This window comes from Pipra filicauda, unplaced genomic scaffold, assembly GCF_003945595.2.
Source record: "Pipra filicauda isolate LSUMZ 115617 unplaced genomic scaffold, ASM394559v2 scaffold27_size4233163_pilon, whole genome shotgun sequence".
Taxonomy (NCBI): domain Eukaryota; kingdom Metazoa; phylum Chordata; class Aves; order Passeriformes; family Pipridae; genus Pipra; species Pipra filicauda.
In genome coordinates, this window is record NW_024104398.1 from 1,455,638 (window position 1) to 1,473,598 (window position 17,961).

Below are 17,961 nucleotides of genomic sequence, written 5' to 3' on the forward strand. Positions count from 1 at the left end.
ACACTTCAAATTGCCTAGATCATGTGAGACACTTGCATGGATGATAAATTCCATTAATACTTGTAATATCACTTTGTTATTAAACTTATCTCACATACTCAGTGCCTGTCAGTCTGTAAATAAAGCCTAGGCAATGAGAATCTCTGAATACAGGACGTTATAATCCCATAGTGTCATTATGGAGCTGCCTGGACAGGTAGTGCTTCCCAATCATTTTTCTGACAGCTCAAAGGGATGCTTTGAGGATGATCAGAGGATCACTGCAAATATTTCTAGTGGTTCTGTGTGTCTCTGAACAGGCCACTTCTGTGCCTCACGTTAATATACCTCATATACAAGAGCTGCCTTTAGAGTTGAACATACGATGCCAATGCTGTCCTTTGGGATTTTCCCTTCCCTCAGAGCTTCTGGCAGGGAGAAGGACTGTTAGTGACTAAACCATTGAAGCCTGCTTGCCTTGAGCCTCAGTTTTCTGGTACGACCTCTGAAGAAAGCTTTTCATGTGGATGAAAAGTTTGTCATAACTTGTGCCTATGAAGATTCCCAGTGTTTGATAGGGGATAAGCCCATATTGCATTTCCCTTCATCGGGACACAACTTCCATTATTTGAGTGCGAACATATACAGGAGTTCAGTGTCTTAAAGAGTTCTATCCATCTATGCAATTTTTTTGAAATTGTGCAAAAAACCCAGGTACATACACACTCCCTCTTTTACTTATTTGTTTGGGAAAACAATGTCAACAAATCAGATGGAAGACAGGTTAGAAGGCCCTTCCTGAACACTCAGCACTTTGTGTAGTGGTTGTTACTGCTCCCTTTGCACCAAGCCTATGAAGTGGGATTCTTGTTCAATATGTAGGCCTGGCAGGATAAATAAGAGAGGGAGAGGAACACCTTAAAATAGAGGAAAGAACTTGTACCACTGTTTGGACCTGCCAAGGAGCTGCCATAAAAGTTTTTCAAGCAGTAGGCAAAGAGGACTTGGGGCAAAGAGCACCAGACATGGTGCTGAGGCAGACAAGCTCTCCCAGGAACACAGCTGCCTTGTGTTCACATTCAGCATTCAAGCAAAGCCTTCCTTGTACTGTCTTTTGAAATTGTCAGATCAATAATAGGTTTGTATTGCCTGAAAGCTGCACTCTTGAGAAGAAATTCAGTTGGACACAAGTCTCCTGTAATAGGTTTGTTACCCTCCCTGGGAGGGAAAAGGAACTAGATAGATCACCTGATTCATATTGTGCCAATAAGGTATTCCATACCATGTTACATCAGCTCAGATATAAAAGAAATGAGAAGGAAGCAAAGGCTCTCTCTTCTCTTCCAGGTAGCTGTGTGGAACAGTCGGGCCGTTTCTTCAGAGGAGGAGAGTGTTCTCATGGGGAAGTAGTCTTTATTGTTAGTTCTTCTCTGTGTGTATAGTGTTTATAGTTTTTTTTCCTCTCTGTGTAAATATTAAACCGCCTTTCTCAGCAGGTTCGGTTTCGCAGTTTTTTTTTCTTTTCCCTCTTTCCTCCTCCCTTCTCCCCCGGGAGGAGGCAGGGCGCAGACCCGGTGGATACCTGGCATTCAGCCAAGGTAAACAATAACAATATACAGTATAATATTCCTAATAATATAAATTCATAAATATATATGCCTTGTATGTAGCTTATTTAAATCCTCATTGTTCACTGTTCCTGCCCCACAATCCTGGTCTGCAACCCTGGATTCCTGATGAACAGGAAATTTTAGTACAGGCAGGCATGTTGTCTTTCAAAAAAAGTCAAAATAACTTGAAAGCCTTTCCTGGTTCCATTCTCCAGCCTTCACTAAAATGCCCTTCCTTATTTCACATACAAAGTGCAAACCACACCAACACTTCAACTACATGGAGATCTTCTTCAGAAATCTCCACCTTTGTAATCATACCTCCACCCTTTTTTAAATCTCAAACACAAACACATATACTAAAGTTATTTTGCAGCTACTTGGACTACAGAGTTCTCTCTAGAAAATGGTTTCACAAGTCAGAGAAGTAGAAGTTAGCGCAGATGTCTTGAGGGTAAAGTTGACAGTGGTTTCAGGTGGCTACTCTGCAATAATGCAAGAAGCTGCCAGAGAGATTGACCACAATTTGTGGGACATCTTCTGAAGATGATGAGGCCTGGATTGAGGTGGGGGAGAATGTGATATAATAGGCAAGTGGGTCTTGTCAAAGGATCTCACCTACACAAATTCGAGAGAACTCAAACCTGAACTCTTCTTTGTTAATCATCTCCACTTGATACCAATGACAATAGCCCCAAAAGACTGGTTTGCCAGTGCTCCACACAGCTGGGGAAGGGAGAGCTACCAATTGTCACACACTTTTCTACAGCAACAAAAATCTTGTGTTGCTGGCTAACAGTGGTGCTTTTCTGGGGAGTCACATTTGTGCAGATTTCCAGAGAAGGGGCATCTACAACTTATGTTCTGCCATTCTTTCTTATGCTCCCAGCTTTGCATGGCTGTTCTCACCCACCAGCCCCATGCTGGCCGCCTCTAAGCAGTCTTCATGACAGAGCACGATGGAGGCATTACCGCCTGAAATTTCACTTCATATAGGCATGATAAGAGCAGCAGCTTACAAACTCTGCACAGTAAGGAACAAAGGACTTTTGTTTTAAAGACTGACAAATGCTGCTTAGTGTGCTTTTGTTAAATGAAATGCAAATACTCACTTACTAATAAATTATTGACACTCTCCCTTTGAGAGTAACCACCAACTGCCGTTAACATCTCTGTTCAACTGTTTGAGTTGTTCTGGGGCTCTGTGCTGATTTCTGGTACAGTCCTCTAGCAGGGGCTTCAGAAAAAGGCAAATTCAGGTACAGGGTGAGGTGAGTAGTTAAAAGCTTCACAACTACAGTGAGATGGCTTTTATCTTTCCCTAGACAACAGAAAAATAATAGGAGCCCTCCACACAGAAAAGGATGAAGATTTACTTCCAACTGATGAAATTTGTATGAAAGCCTCCCCCCTTCATGCTGAGCCGACAGCTCTCCCTGTGCACTTGCATGAGTAACAAGGTGCTCTCCAAATGTGATGCTTGGATTAACCATCAGGTACTTCTGTCATTCTGCTTTCCTCCGGCAGTGATTTCCCATTGCCTCAGACAAGTCTGTTCTTCATCCAGGCCTCGATTTTCCTTCTTTAGGGACCAGGAAGGAATATTGAAAATACAAAAAAATGGGAGAACTGTAAGGGATATCTGCTGTATCAGGCAGGCAGCTCAACAGGGAACTGAACCATGGAGTTTATTACCAGAACACCAAAAGCTATCAGTTTTGGTTAAATAAATATCGTCAGTAAATGGGACTGACTGTGTAACATTTTTAGGTACCAGTCACTCACAAGTGCCCAACACAATCCTTTCCATTATTTATTTGCAAAACCTAAATTGTAGGTTTCAAGGATAAGCAAAGAATACGCAGAACAGTGCTGAAAATAAAACCACACAAGATTACGGTTGAGGGACAAATCAATGGTTTGTGTACAAAATCTTCAAATAATAAAATATTATGAAGTAACTAAACACTAGGTGATTGAAGTGCTCTAGAGAATAAAAAATAATAAAGCTTTTAAGAACAGAATGAATTTAAGTGATATAAAAAAGAAGATATTAATACTTCTGTAGGAAAGGGGGAGTTCTGGTCTTGGGATCCTTTGAATTTGGGAAAAGGCCTAATGTGAACTGTGTTCTTTCAGTGTTTCTTTAGTAAAAGAAGGTTATGCTTCAGGAAAGTCTGAATACAGATATTCCCTGCTGCACATCCTTCACAGTCTAAAGCAAGATAGGTACAGCCTGGAAACTGGGAATCTCAGAAGGGACAATAACTAAATCTCTCTAAAACCATTCTTCAGTATTACTGACTTGCTTCACATAAGCATCATAGAGTTAATTAGCGGAAATTAAAAAGAAAAGTAAGAGTGTCATTGCAACCTCCTCTTGTGAGGATGGAGCTGTCACTCTCTCAGGTGGTCAGATGATTCTCCTGGAATATCTATATAGACAGAAGAAAGAGGAACAGTGCATATCTCCAGTGAATGACTCTCAGACAGGATTTTTTGTTTTTTACTATTTTTTAGGCCATCTGACCAAACCCAGCATTTTTGGCCTGCAGATCCCTCGTTGTGAATCTGTTTTTCTTTTTAGCATGAGCGACTTTTCAGTGAACTTGTTTACATGACCAAACATGTTGGCAGCAGCAAACTCAGCATGGAAATTCAGTAACTGTTCCTTTCTGGCAGTATGAGCAGACTTCAGTTGAAATCATGGAAGAGCAGAATTCTCGGGAGTTTAATGGCAGCTTTGGAAGTGGATTTTTTTTTTAATATTATTTGTGCAGATTTAGTTAAAAACAAGAAATTGTAATGAATAATGGTTTTGCTGAAATGCAATTCATAACCATAAACTCCTTTGACCAAAATTCTTCAGGACAGATCTCTTTCCTTCAAGGTCAGTACAATGCTGGGTCATATTGCTGGAGCTGTGAGATCAGTATCTGCATTGCTTCTGCAAAAATTGTATTTGTCCTCTGTTTAAATAAATGCCACAGAGAGAAACAGTCAGTCATCAGCCATCTCTGCCCATATTCTTTCAGTGTGTTTTGTCAGTTCTTGCTCAACTTTGAAGACACTTTGGAACTGGCTGAAAACAGAGCGTAAAAGCAAAGATTTTATCTCTTTCTTGCTGAAATTGTTTTACCACAGACAATGTAGACATGAGGATTATATTCACTGGTAACTAATGAACAAGGAGCATCAGTGTAATGAAGACTAAGAGTTCAGTCTAAAATGCCAAGGCCCTTCTTCATAAAAGACTAGTTTCTTTATAGGCACTTTGACAAAGGGTAGTAGTGTGTAAGTCTTCCTTTGACAGATGTTTACTGTGGATGTTTGGGAGAATGAGATAGCTATTCCATTTGTAAATATAAAAAAGTTTGTTGGAAAGATAGTAAATAATTCTAGAACCAAGAACAAAGTATGGCTGGTATTCAGAGGACCTGGCTAACATGATTGCCTGAAGCTTAACTCAGATGTGGCTGCTGCTAACAAACAAAGCGTAGAAGAATTTCAGGAACTGAGAATTAAAGATTAAGGTAATTTAAGCTCCCAACATTTTAAAGCATACAAAGCAAGTCAAAGGAGGAAAAGATCACCATGGATTACACACAATTTACTGAATATCTGCTTTTTGTGGTCAGTGTAGCTAAACCAAGCAAATATACTATTTCAATTCAAAAGGAGAAGACATAAAATATAAAAATGCCAACATATAGAAAAATGTCTTACATGCTCCCAAATAAATGTGGTACACTCTCTGAGAAAACAGATGTTTCCAACAAAGAAGTTCAAAGAAAGACAATAGTACAAGAAAAATAACCACCTGAGAAAAAAAGGGAATCAGAAGATTGTAGCCTTACTTTCAGAAGAAACAAAAGTTCTAAAACACAAAATAAGGATTCATAAAACATGAAATAAAACATATGAATTGAAGGAAACTACTGTTTTTGACTCACAGTAAATGATAAGAAACTGATCAAAACAACTTATTACACCACAACAGGATACTATGAAATTCACTGCAACTACATCTAACAGCCAAAACAGCTGCAAGCTGCAAAAACACTGGGCATTCATGCACTCACTGATAAAAATTCACATGAGTACTATAAACATTGTTCTGAGAGAAAAAAAAAAAAAAAGGAAAAAAAAGGCATTTTCCCAACATGCCTCCTCAGTTTTTCAGATCTGTTACTTCAGATTCACTGAAAAACCTTTCCCTTCTGCATTTCTGTATAAACACAGCACTACCTCTTCTTGTAGCACAAAGGGGAGTTTGCCCAGCTGGAGATGAGGGCAGATGTCATGTGAGGCTTGGGCTTCCATGTGGTTTTCTTTCTCTGATCAAAGCAGTGGTTCTTCAGTTTGCTCTTCTGTGCCCCACCTTCCAAGTATAAGGAAGAGATGGGAGCTTATCTTCCTTTCTTTCAGTTGCCTTCCTTCTCCATAACCAGCAAGTGAGCATTTTCAAGGAGCTCTATGTTTCATCCCTCACTCCTCAGCTTAGCCCTACCCTAAAACTAGTCTAACCTTCTTAAGAGGCTTAAGGTTGGGTATGATCTTCATAGGACCAACACATGCACTCATGCCCTGTTCTCCTCATTTATGCCAGATTTCTCCTTGGAATCCAAGCACATATGGAGTCTGTAGGGATCCCAGTGCTCTAGCCATGTGTTTAGACTGATGATTAAGAAGGAAAAGATCTGGGAACATGGTGTTCCTGTTGAATCAAAACTCAGCATCCTACAAAGGGGAAGGCAAATACTGTCTTGACAGAAATGTCTCTGTAATAGAGTCTCCCTTCTGAGTTACTTGTCAATGAGAACCTAGTACAACTATGTTAAACATAAACATAAAGATCCACCCAAAAGAATGCAAAATGCATTCTGTCCTTCAGCTTCTGCCTTCCATTTGGAAGCCCAACTAATTTTGGTTTAGTAATTATCTCAGGTCTTCTACTTTTGCTTTTCTTTTTGGCCATAATCTAAGTCTAGGGAAGACCTTTCATTAATACTGTTTTATGAAAACTTTGTTTGACTCAAAGATTACAACTAAGCCTTCTGATTCCTATTGTCAGCCCTCATTTATCCTATGTACTTTGTCAGGATCCTGAGTGCAGGAACAGGCCTTAATAGGCCAACAATCCTCACCTGCCCAACTCGCAAGGGCTCAGGAGCCCCACTTAAACTGAGCCCTGGGGCTTCAGACCGTGCCTGACCTATGTATTAGGAGTATGGGTCTCCAGCTCAGTCATGACTGTGTCAAGCCATGTTCATCAGGACCTGGAGTTATAGACTGACTTCCTAGTTTGAGCTCAGTCTTTTCTTCCCAGTATGGACCTGTATGGCAATCACTAGGTTATATCTGACCCGAGTTCTCCTCATTGCACCTGACCCTAACCTGTGGACTGCCTTCCCAGCTTGACCTTGGACCTGCTTTCTTGCTTGCCTGTACATCCTGGCTGAATGTGGTGTGCCCTGCTTGCTTTGCTCAGGTACTGTGGGCAGTGAGGCTCTGCCCTACCAGCTGTGTTATCGTGCTTGGCTCCTGCCCCTGATGGAGCAGCCAGCCCCACTGCTCCCAATGCCCTTCTGTTTTACCTTCAAAATAAACCCGGTATTTCTACAAAAATACGCCGCCTGACAAAACTAAGTGAAACGTTTTTTTCTTTGTTAATGCTACAAAATCCCATGATTAATTCTCTGATTCTATTCATTAAATATTATTTCTTTTGGATTCAACAGACTTCTATTTTCTCCTGTGGTTTGCAAGCTGAATTAAGTCTCACCAGGTATATATTCTCATTTCAATATGCAGAGTATTAGTTCTTTCTCCTTATTACCAGTTCTCACGAATTCTTTCCCCTTATTATTAACAGTCCTCATGACTGGAATTTAGCTCGAAACCCTTCTAAAGCTGAGAACAGTCGCTTCCCTCCCCCCTCAAAGAGCTGCTGCTAAAACTAACTAACCAATCAAACCCTCAGCTGAGCTATTTGCTGTGTCCTTTCCTATACTATGCCAAAGGTTAAGCATAACACTGAATTTATGCAGATTGGGATCTAGCCAAAAAATATTACAAATCACTTTGTCTGGTGTTATGCCTTAGCTTTCAAAGGCCTTGTGTTTGTTATAATAACTCCTCAATTTTTCTAGATTCTTCTCTTCATAACCATAGTCTCAGGCCTATGCTTAACATAGAGGAGAAGACCTATGGTTGGGTCTTTTAACCTGCTTGGTTAAATCATAAACCCTCCTCCCTTTCCAACTCCAACAGTTCAGAGAAAAGACAGGCTTCCTAAGTAGAAATAAGTCCCACATTCCAATCCCTTTTCCTCAGAATCTTAAGTGCAAATGCAGGCTTTACACTTAGCACACTGCCAAGCCATATATTCACACAGTCCCATATTAATTTGTACTGAAATCCTTCTCTTTGACATCTAGGTTGGTATTTTAAAGAAAATAGGCTCTCTGTGGTAACTATTTCATTTCCCATCATTACCACTAACCTCAAGATAAGAAAATGCAATATAGCCATGCTTGAGTCTTTTAGCTCCGCAAGAGGTTTATTCCCTTATAGATCAACTGGGACCTCACCACCTGTAAGAACAGCAAGAATGGCAGTTAGTCAAGAGAACTGTCCCAGGGATAATTAGCTATTCATTAGCTATGTAGCTATTCATGTTGACACCTTTCATCAGAACTACACTAACGGGTATTTAAACTTCATGAAAGGTAATGAAATCCTCATTCAACTGAATTCAAGTGCAAAACCTGGCAGTCGGGTTTTGCTCAGGTTGGCTCTGCCTGCGGTGCCGGGCGCCATCTTGTGTCGCTTTTGGGCCTTTAATTCAATAGGCATTAAAACAATAATTTTAAAAAAAGCAGCATGGCCTAAGGTGTAGTTGCTCTGTGCCAGAGAACTTATATTATATGTTGACTCTTGTGGGCTCTCAGCAGTGTCTCTTTTCACTAACGATATCTGCAGCTTCGTGCACTTAGTCATCAGCTGTCCTGAATATAACCCAAAACACCAGCTTCTAACACTTTTAATTTTAACACCAAACACAGCAGGATAAGCCATCATAAATTTAATTTTGCAGTGGCTTTTATATACTGCCTCACATGTACCCACTACGTCCTCCAAGAAAAATGGCAGAAGATCCTACGTGTATATACTTATTTACATCCCAAAAAAGAAATGTAATTGCTTTAGCATCTTTCATTTTTTATTGGACATCCCTTTTTAAATTCTATTTTAGACTTCTTTTTTTTAACTACAGCTGGATGAATGTGAATTTTGGCCACTGCTGCTTTCTCTATGAGAAACAGTGGTTATCTCATGACTTTGGGAATACAGCCATTTAGTAGTAAGTTTTCATTTCACAAATAACACTGTGCAGTTACTGAATTAACTAACACAGAGCACATCACACCACACAGTTCCTGAATTCAGGCAAACACGTTCTGCACACACAAATTCTCCCAACGTCATTGCGGTGCTGTCACTGAATGGCACACACCTGGCCGGATAATTTTTTTTGCTCAATTTAAATGATCTTTTGGCTTCATTGAAGGATTTTACCCAGTAGATCATAGAACAACAGAATGTTAAGGGGTTGGAATGAACCTTGAAGATCATCTAGTTCAAACACATCCCCCCCCGACACGGGATAATAAGAACATAATATTTCCTAATAATTTAATTCGATAGAAATAAGTCAGTCAGTCATGTTTCTGTATTAGCATATACTGGTTTTTAAATACATGCATATCAGTTGTTGGAGGCTGTTACACAACCCAGTAGCCTCTATTGGTATTTCCCTCGACGCAGCCCCTGTCCCAGCACAGCAGTTTGGGTCTCTCCCCCCGCGAGGGAACCGAGAGCCCCTCGGCGCCGCCGCCATTTCGAACGAGACCGCCCCCGCCATCGAGTGGCGCGCGCCCGGGCCAAGATGGCGGCCGGCCAAGGCGCCCGCCCCGGATGCGGCCGCGCGCCCCGGCAGCCTTTGGCGCGGGCCGGAAGTGGCGGCGGTGCCGGTGGGGGCGATGGCGGCGGGCGGGCAGCGGGGCGGGACCGCGGCACCCGCCGCCTCCCGGCGCCGCGGCGCGGGCTGAGGGGAGCGGGCCGCCCGCCGCCGCCCTCCCGCTCCCTCCTTCTCCGCCGGAGCAAGGTAAGGGGCTCCCGGCGCCGGGGAAGGACCGGTTGGCGGCGAGGCGCGTCTCGCCTGGAGCAGCACGAGTCCGGCGGGCGGTGGAGGGAGGAGACCCCAGTGGGGGTGAGCGGGTCCGGTAACCATTACGGGTGTCCCCAAAAGCTGCGAGTTGCAATGGGGTCTGGAAACGGAGAGTAAGAATGAGAAAACTCCTGAGTGTTTCCCCCTTTGGTGTAACCCGGAGCTAAGGCTGCTCTCCTGACCACTGCTCAAGGGCAGGATCAAAATCCGCAGCTGTTTACCTTCTTAAATCCGCTGCTGTTTTAATACTACTTGTGCTTTCAGTATGTAATTGCCTTCCGAAGATTTATTTTCTTCGAAGGCGACAACTCGTGAGCCAGCTTGGCAATGCCGAACTGCTGGAAAAAACATCCAGTGGCTTATTTGCTGCGTAAACGTGGACTCGGGGGTTCGAGTGTTACCCAGTAGATTAACAACTTCTTACACAAATTTTTCAGGTGTCCTACTAAAACTATAGACTCAGGGTATCAAAGGGAAATTATGCAGTTAAGTTATACAGAAGGATCAGCTAAACAAGAAGTAGCGATCATAGACATAAGTAATGGTATTCTCAGGTATTTACTATTCTTTCCTAGGTGTTTAATATCCTTGTATGTGTGACTGTTTTAACCACCATGAACGCAGCAGTGTGAGGGCCAGAACAATTTCTCCAGGGCTACCCTGACCGGATTCTGTAAGGTCAGGATTAAGGATACCCTTCAAGATTGCTAACCAAATAGTCGAGCTCAGAAAGGGTGATTTAGAAAGGGGTAGTGATTTTTTTTATCGCTTATGGTAAGAATCTCATACTTCCATGAATTGTCATTGTTCTGTATGCATAATTCATTCTTAAATATGCGTTTCTGCCTAATGTTTTAAGGCTTAATGCGTTCTCTTAAACCAGCATTACATAGATGGATTTTACCCCTCTCTTAAAAAAGGTAGGAAAAGCAAAAGCCCAAGTCTGAAAAAGCCTGTTTGTTAGGGGAGCCCTAATCAGCTGCAGTGGTTCTCCCTGCCCTGAGCAAGGGCCGTTTTGAGGGAAAGAGGTGATGACTTTGTATGGAGGTACTTCAGCTGGACTGTTTGTGACTGGATTGAAGAGTGTTTCCAGTCACCTAGATCCCATGCTGCCAGCTGGAGATTTGAAGCAGCTAAAATTAGGCCCAGTAGTATCTGTGGTGCTCCAATAATTTGTGCTTTTCCTGAAAAGTGCCAGTGGAGGGGTGTCTGGTTTGTTCTGCACCGAGGCATTGAACAGTAGAGGTGTGCAGCTCCATTCCTCTGGAAGGGCTGTGGCAACTGTCCACACAGGGACAGCAGGAATACAGTTAGGTGCAAGGAACATGCTTATAGTACCTTCACGTGTGCAAATACATAGCTTTGGTACGTATCTTCTGATGTTCTAATTGAAAACATATGGTTCATAGATAGGCACTCCGCTAGAGCTTAATACAACTGGACATTGCTACACCACAAACAAGCAGTGATGTTCCTGTTACTAGCTGTCTAGCAGCACGTTTGTCTTGCAGACATCAAAGAACTTTCCAAACTTTAATATTTATAGAAAATCTTGTGTTGTCCCACCCTGCATCTAGAGACAATGAGGGCAAATGAGGTAGGTAATCTGTCCAATTGATGACTTTTGTTGTGTTCACTCTGTCTTTTGACTGGGTATATCCTGACAGCCAGCAGGCTCTAGAATAGCCAGAGCCATCAATAGAGCTCTGTAGGTCCTTACCATTAACCTGTCACTGGCAGAGTACTGTCATTTTCTATGAAGCAGAGAGAACTTGAGTCTTCAGAAATTGCTGTGTGTGCTGTTTAAACTAATGTGTAATGAAAAGTTATAGAAAGTTAAGTTACAAGAACCAAGGTTCATCTGTGTCTCCTCTTTCCCAAGCTGTACTAAATGTTTATGTCACCTTTTGTTCCAGGTGCAGAGCATGGAGAATGATGAACTTCCGCCAGAGGATGGGATGGATTGGTGTGGGGCTGTACTTGTTAGCAAGTGCTGCGGCTTTTTATTATGTCTTTGAAATCAATGAGACTTACAACAAACTAGCACTGGAGCACATTCAGCAACATCCGAAGGAGCCACAGGAAGGAACCACATGGACGCACTCCTTAAAAGTACGACTGCTATCCTTGCCTTTTTGGCTGTGGACTATAATATTTTTAATACCATATTTACAGATGTTCTTGTTTCTCTATTCCTGTACAAGAGCTGACCCCAAAACTGTTGGGTACTGCATCATTCCTATCTGCTTGGCTGTTATTTGCAATCGTCATCAAACATTTGTGAAGGCCTCTAATCAGATCAGTAGATTACAACTGATTGACACTTAGCTCAAGTTCTAGTTTCTCTTGCTGTTTTGAAGCAATTGCATATGCCTGATCTAATCACAAGACTGAAGTTCTGAGTGAAGGCCCGAAAGAGCCTTTTCTTTCAAACTGATAAGCAATGAAGAGAGTGACTGTTTTCTATTTAAAAAAAAAAGTAACTATAAAGGTTTTTTAATTATGGGTCTATCAAGCAGCCAGAGTGGGAGAGCCCTGTGTGACATGTGACAGAAGTATTCCTCATTTTGCCTTAATGATGCAAAATCACAACACTCCATCTGAAACGTCCTGTGGGGAAATGAGTTTCTGGTCCACAACTTTACTCCTCTGTGCAAAAAAGTGATTTCCTATGTTTTCCCTTGGAGTAAAATCAATGAAAAGATGCTGCTTTTGTGGTAAATGTAAAAGGAAAAAATATGAGAACGTGATTATAAAAGCTGCACTTAACACAATTCTTTTTCTGTTTTCTTTTTGCTAAGTAATATCTACATCAGTGCTGTTTTTAATGAATTTTTTAAAAATAAGTTTAGATATAAAAACAGGAAGCAAAGAATAAAGTTTGTGCAAACATTTAAAGGGAAAAAGTACTGTTTTTCCTGTGGTAGCCTACTTTTTTTCAGTGACCACAACAGTGCAGTAAGTAGGCAGTGAGGAGTGGCATAAGCCTGGAGCTTGGTGCTTTAAGCTGTTTTCCTATGACATCAAAAACAGCTTATGCTGTAATGGGCCTGTAGTCTGCACAAAAATTCTTTTATGTTTTCTTCTATTATCTCACTTGATAAAATTGCTGACATTTATGACCATTCTAACTTCACTCCAGACATGATGCAAAACCATGTTCCGGGAGCACTGACGTAATTAGGAAAAACTTTGAATTTGGGAAAGTTAACTGGTATTACGTTGGAGAGATGCTAGAAACAGGTTGTAAGACAAGTAACCATGGTTCTTCTAGAAATTCAAAGAAGTAAGATACTTTCTTCTCGTTCTTGTAATGAATGCAAATTTCTTCTGTCACACTGAAATTTCGCTGAGATTTCTTGTCATAATTTCAACCTCTATTTTTCAGTGCTGTTTTGGCATAGCTTTTAAGTCTAACTGCTGTATTGTATATTTTGAATAAGAGTGAAATCTGTTCTTTCCTCTTGTCCCTTTTTACTTCTTAGAATAACTAAATCTTTGACCCAGCCATGATGGAAGTAACTTTACAAATATGAAAACAGTACAAAATACACTCTTTAGAAGCAGCAGGCCCAAAAGAATTATGAGCTAAACTCCTCAATTATAATTTCAACTATGTGATTGTCCATACCCAGTCATCACAAATGATAATCCATTTCTGATTGCATTAAGGGAATCCTGGGAATATCAGCTTTCTCTCACTTTGGAAAGAGAACACTATTTTCAGTTTTGCTGTGTTTAAGCATGGCAGTTACAACAACTTAAACTTTCTGCTTGCATTTGGAGATGTTTTGAGACACTGGTTTCAACTGTCAGCATCGGTGCTTGGACCTGAAAACAATGTAGCCTTTACAAGAAGGTTTTGAGTTCTAAGTGCAATATGAAAAGGAGGGAGCTGCCATCTCAGTATGCTGGAGTAAGAGTAAATTTTAAACTCTGATGAGTAGTTATTATCTTTGGAATCAGAGCTTTTAAGTTGTGTTGTTTCTCAACTTTTAAAATCACCATGCTATTTATCTATAAAATAAAAACTTTTCAAAGTTTATAAACAGAAGTCTGTTAATGCAGATGCATATCAAAGGCTTTTCTTTTTTGGTTTTGGGTTGGGTTTTTTTTGTGTATGTTTGTTGCCAGACAGCAGTGCTGGCTGCCAGCTGCTGTAGCTGTCCTTCCCTCAGGATGTGTGTTCAGTTCATCTTTTTTGTTGTCCTTTTATGCTCTGTGCCCGTGTTGGTAGCATGGAGTTTTGGGACTGGCTGGATAAAACCAAATCCCTTTGTCATTTCTTCACCTATGTATAACAAAGAGATACCTCTGGCCGGACTGTTTGTAACTTGGTGCCGTAGTTTTAATCTGAGCAGTTAAATCTGTGTCCAAATGGAAATATTTAAAGAGTTATTTAAAGAATTAAAGAGGAAGCATAAAAAATAGAAAATGGTAGTAAGAACTGCCTAAGTTTCTGTTGTGCAAGCATGTGACCCTTAGCAAACTCATCAGCACGCCTGGTGGGATGAGCCAAGCTGTCTGGATGTGGAGCACGTGCTGAGCACAGTGGTGACTTACAGAGAGGTGGTTTGTGTTTGTAGACTTTTCCGTCAGAAGCCTGGCTTTGGATTACAGGTGTTGGCAGTCATGAGCTTTTCAACTAACTACAGAAAGATACAAAATCTAATTTAAGCAAATGCTGTGTCTGTAAGGACTTGAGCTTGAAGTTGAAAGCAGCAGTGGAGAGAATTAGTTTCAACTATCAACATAGTATATAGGAATACTAGACAATAGGAGTAGGAGAAGAGCAAAGTTAGCTCTGCTGATGCTTCCAGCGCTTTTGGCACCAGGAGAACATCAAGAGATGAAGTCTTACTGACAGAGTAAGTAAAGACTATAAAAATTAATAATAAATTGGATTTTATTGTAGTCTCTTAAAAAAAGAAGTAGTGAAATAACTTGAAGCTTAATTATTATGAAGATTTGTAGGTACTGTCAATGCTAATTAGTTCTGAATCACAAAATTTGTGCCTGTAACACAAATTGACATAATCTGCAAGCTTTTGGGATAATCAAGCTCAAGTAAATTTTACAACCTCTATAAAGACTACAATACTTCTCAATTAGTTCTTGATCATAACTGGCAGATAATGGCACAAGTATGTTTCTAGGGCAGTGGCATTAATCTAGTATAAGATTAGCTTATGCTAGAACTTGCTTATACAAATCTGTTTAGTTGTTTTCACTGACTAGGCAGTAAAGATGAATTGCTGTAACTTTCACTTGGGGTGGGAAAGCTATTTTTACTCATAGTCTTTTGACTGAAAATGAGTTACCTCGAACCTGATCTTGAAGAGCTTCCTACAGCAGAAGCTGAAATAATAGAAGCAGTAACAAAGTCCTCAGAAGATTGCTAAACTCTACTAGCTTAGTAATCATTCAGAGCTTTAACTTTCTGCCAGCAAAGTGAGTAGTTGTAGCACAAGGGTGATTAATATTCGTCTGTGTGCCACCTACCCTGGATTTCTTTTTATTGCATTTTGTCTCAAGATAAAGCATTGGCAGACTGCTTGAACATCACGTGGGCAGTCTCAGTTTCTTTAGCTGCTTGACCTTCACCTGACAGTGCCTTCCTGTCTGCCACGTATGTGTTTGTGAGTGCTACTGAGCCTGTTCTTCACTTCCTGCCATGGGGGAGCAGGTCTAATGAAGAGCATAGCATCAGGCTGCAGCCCTTCAAACTTGGGACCAAAGTAAGTTGCAATAAATATGTTCCTTATGACATGTCTCTTCCAGCAGCAAAGTAAAACTGCAAGCTTGGTTTTTAATTAAAAATATAAAGATTGACTTATCCCTGGAACAAAACTTTCCAGTTTGTGCAGGATACCTATTAACTCCCCATATTTTCTCTTGCCTAGTCCATTGTTTTCTTAAATGGATGTTCTCTAGTTGATTATTCTATTAGATTCTAAAAAAATGCTGCTTTTCATGTGCCAGTCTTTGAGAACCTGTTTTCTATATATGACCTAATGCATGAAAGCAGTTTAATAACTTTATCACGTAGTTAAATTTTAAGAACGGACTCATCTTAGCTCTCCTTAAGGCTAACCCTATGGTGCAGGTTTCTTCTGGGAAGAAAGAACATGCTACAGCCATAAGAAGGTACTTCTGCTCAAGTCGGTCCTCAAAGTGAGTAGTACTCATGACTAATACATTTGGCTAGTGGTTGTGCCCAAAACCATCATGGCTGGGCTTCGCAAACGAAGATTTGGGAAGCTCTACCCACATTTGTTGCAATTGCGTTGGTGGCTGAAAAGGCCAATACGAGATAGGCCCAAAACCACTCTTGAGTTGTTTACACCCCTGAGTGTTAGCCTCTTTACCACATGTTAAGCCCCATGATGTCCTAACTGCCAGATTACTCTGTATTTTATAGAGAACCTGATATTTGTAATACATTGTGTATAAATGAACTTTTAAGCTTGAGTGAGTGGGAATTACATAGGGGCTGCAATGGGTGAATTGCATTCAAACCCTTTAATGAAAATGATGACAGTGGACCTTTCTCCTGGGAACTAGAAAAGGTCTTGCAGTTTTAGACAATGCCCCAGTTATTGGGCATAATGGGATTGGCCCCTTTCCCTCACAGAACTGTGTGCCTCATAAATATACTTGTGATTTTAAACTTTTTAAACACAGAACACTGCAACCTGTTAAATTCCTTTGTGGATTTAGCCTCAAAGTTGTTTGAACCAGCAAATTCAGTATTTGAAAGAAGTAACAACAGTATGTCATAATCCCAGTCTTTGACATTTTTGCTGTTCTGTTTTGTAACTAGTAAAAGTAGTTGGTTCTCATCTAAATGCTCCCAGGAGTTTAGTATCACTTCAGCTCTTAATTCAATACAAACATACCAGCATTCTCCCCCTTTATTTTAGTAAGGAAATCCGTTGAGCCCCCGTCAGGCTAGTAAAACCAACTTCTATTAGTAAGGCATACAAACTGCACTAAACAGTGCAGGTGTGGTGAACTGAGCTTGTTCTGTGTCAGCCTGAAATTTGGCTAGGTACAAAAGCACTACATGTCTCTTGAGATAAAGGATTTGCCATCACTCTTCCATCAGAGCTTACCTCCTCTACCTACAATGCAGGGGCCACAGGTGATTTAGGGGCTCCCTAGAAGGGGTTCAGAACTCAGCTGTAGGGTGAGTCCTGAAAGGGGTTGGGAGAGTGGGAAACCGCATCACGCTGAAGTTTCCTGTGCCAGGTAACGTTGCAACAACTCCCAGAAAAATGAAGTTCTCTGTTTAGGGCACTTCAGTCACAAGCAAACTTACAGTTTAGAATTGCATAAGGTCCCATGAAGTTCCAGTGCCCTTTTCATCCCATGAAAGTTTCTGTGGCTACAATAAGGACTAGAAAAGATTCTTAAAAGGCAGAAACTTGAGTGGTTGTTTTTGACCCCATGTTCATCAGTATCTTCCGGAGCTCAGGTGCAGCACATTCCTGTGTCCAGGCTGACAGAAAAAAGTATCCCATTACTGGAGTGTTACCTGCATTTAGGAGTAAAGTTAGGGTTTGTTGCTTTAGACCAGAGGTTTTCAGCCCTTGATGTGCCAGTGGACTGCTTACATATATGTAAAGGCCACAGATTCTTGCCTAACATTAAACGTTGCTTTTCAGCCCTCACACAGTTCAAACCATTGCTGGGGTGTTAAGTCTGCAGGGGGGACAAGGAAAGAAAAGGGAAAATGCTGCTCTCAGATGTAGCTGTACAACAAGCTTCCAAAGCTGCAGAACAGAGCTCATAAAAGATGAGGCTATTTTTTTGTACTAAGCGTTGCCTTTACCATTTTGATAAGCCACTTCCTGCAATAAATTATCTACCCCAGAACACTTTAAGCATTTTATCATTTTAAGATTTTGCAGCTTGACAAAAAATCAGAATTAATTTGTGTAATACTCTCTCACCCTAGGTCCTCAGCAACTAAACCTCCCTAGTCTTCCGAGTTGGTCTTTTCTCCTTAGATATGACTGTCCTATCTGCCAATAAAATACTTTCTTAGAATAAGAGTACATAAAGATGTCAATGATACGTTTACTGGACCTCATTTCTGACTCCCCTCCTCCCACCATTTCAAATGAATGCAGACAA

The 17,961-nt window shown here is 40.9% G+C and overlaps 1 protein-coding gene and 1 long non-coding RNA gene across 2 annotated transcripts; one reads left to right on the top strand and one right to left on the bottom strand.

The window, feature by feature from the left end:
* Positions 1–3,330: 3,330 nt before the first annotated feature.
* Positions 3,331–9,518, bottom strand: LOC114001138. Its single transcript, XR_003545451.2, has 3 exons — positions 9,353–9,518; positions 8,095–8,185; positions 3,331–4,671 (listed from the first exon to the last, which is right to left on the bottom strand). It is a non-coding gene; the product is annotated as an uncharacterized LOC114001138 (long non-coding RNA).
* An 85-nt stretch (positions 9,519–9,603) lies between these two features.
* TMEM251 (transmembrane protein 251) lies at positions 9,604–13,871 on the top strand. Its single transcript, XM_027746109.2, has 2 exons — positions 9,604–9,759; positions 11,739–13,871. Exon 2 carries the CDS (start codon positions 11,755–11,757, stop codon positions 12,148–12,150), a length of 396 nt encoding a protein of 131 aa, XP_027601910.1. The 5' UTR covers positions 9,604–9,759; positions 11,739–11,754; the 3' UTR covers positions 12,151–13,871.
* The last annotated feature ends 4,090 nt before the right edge of the window (positions 13,872–17,961 follow it).

Coding starts and splice junctions, on each gene's coding strand:
- TMEM251 (XM_027746109.2), top strand. CDS start 11,755: ATGATGAACTTCCGCCAGAGGATGGGATGGATTGGTGTGGGGCTGTAC.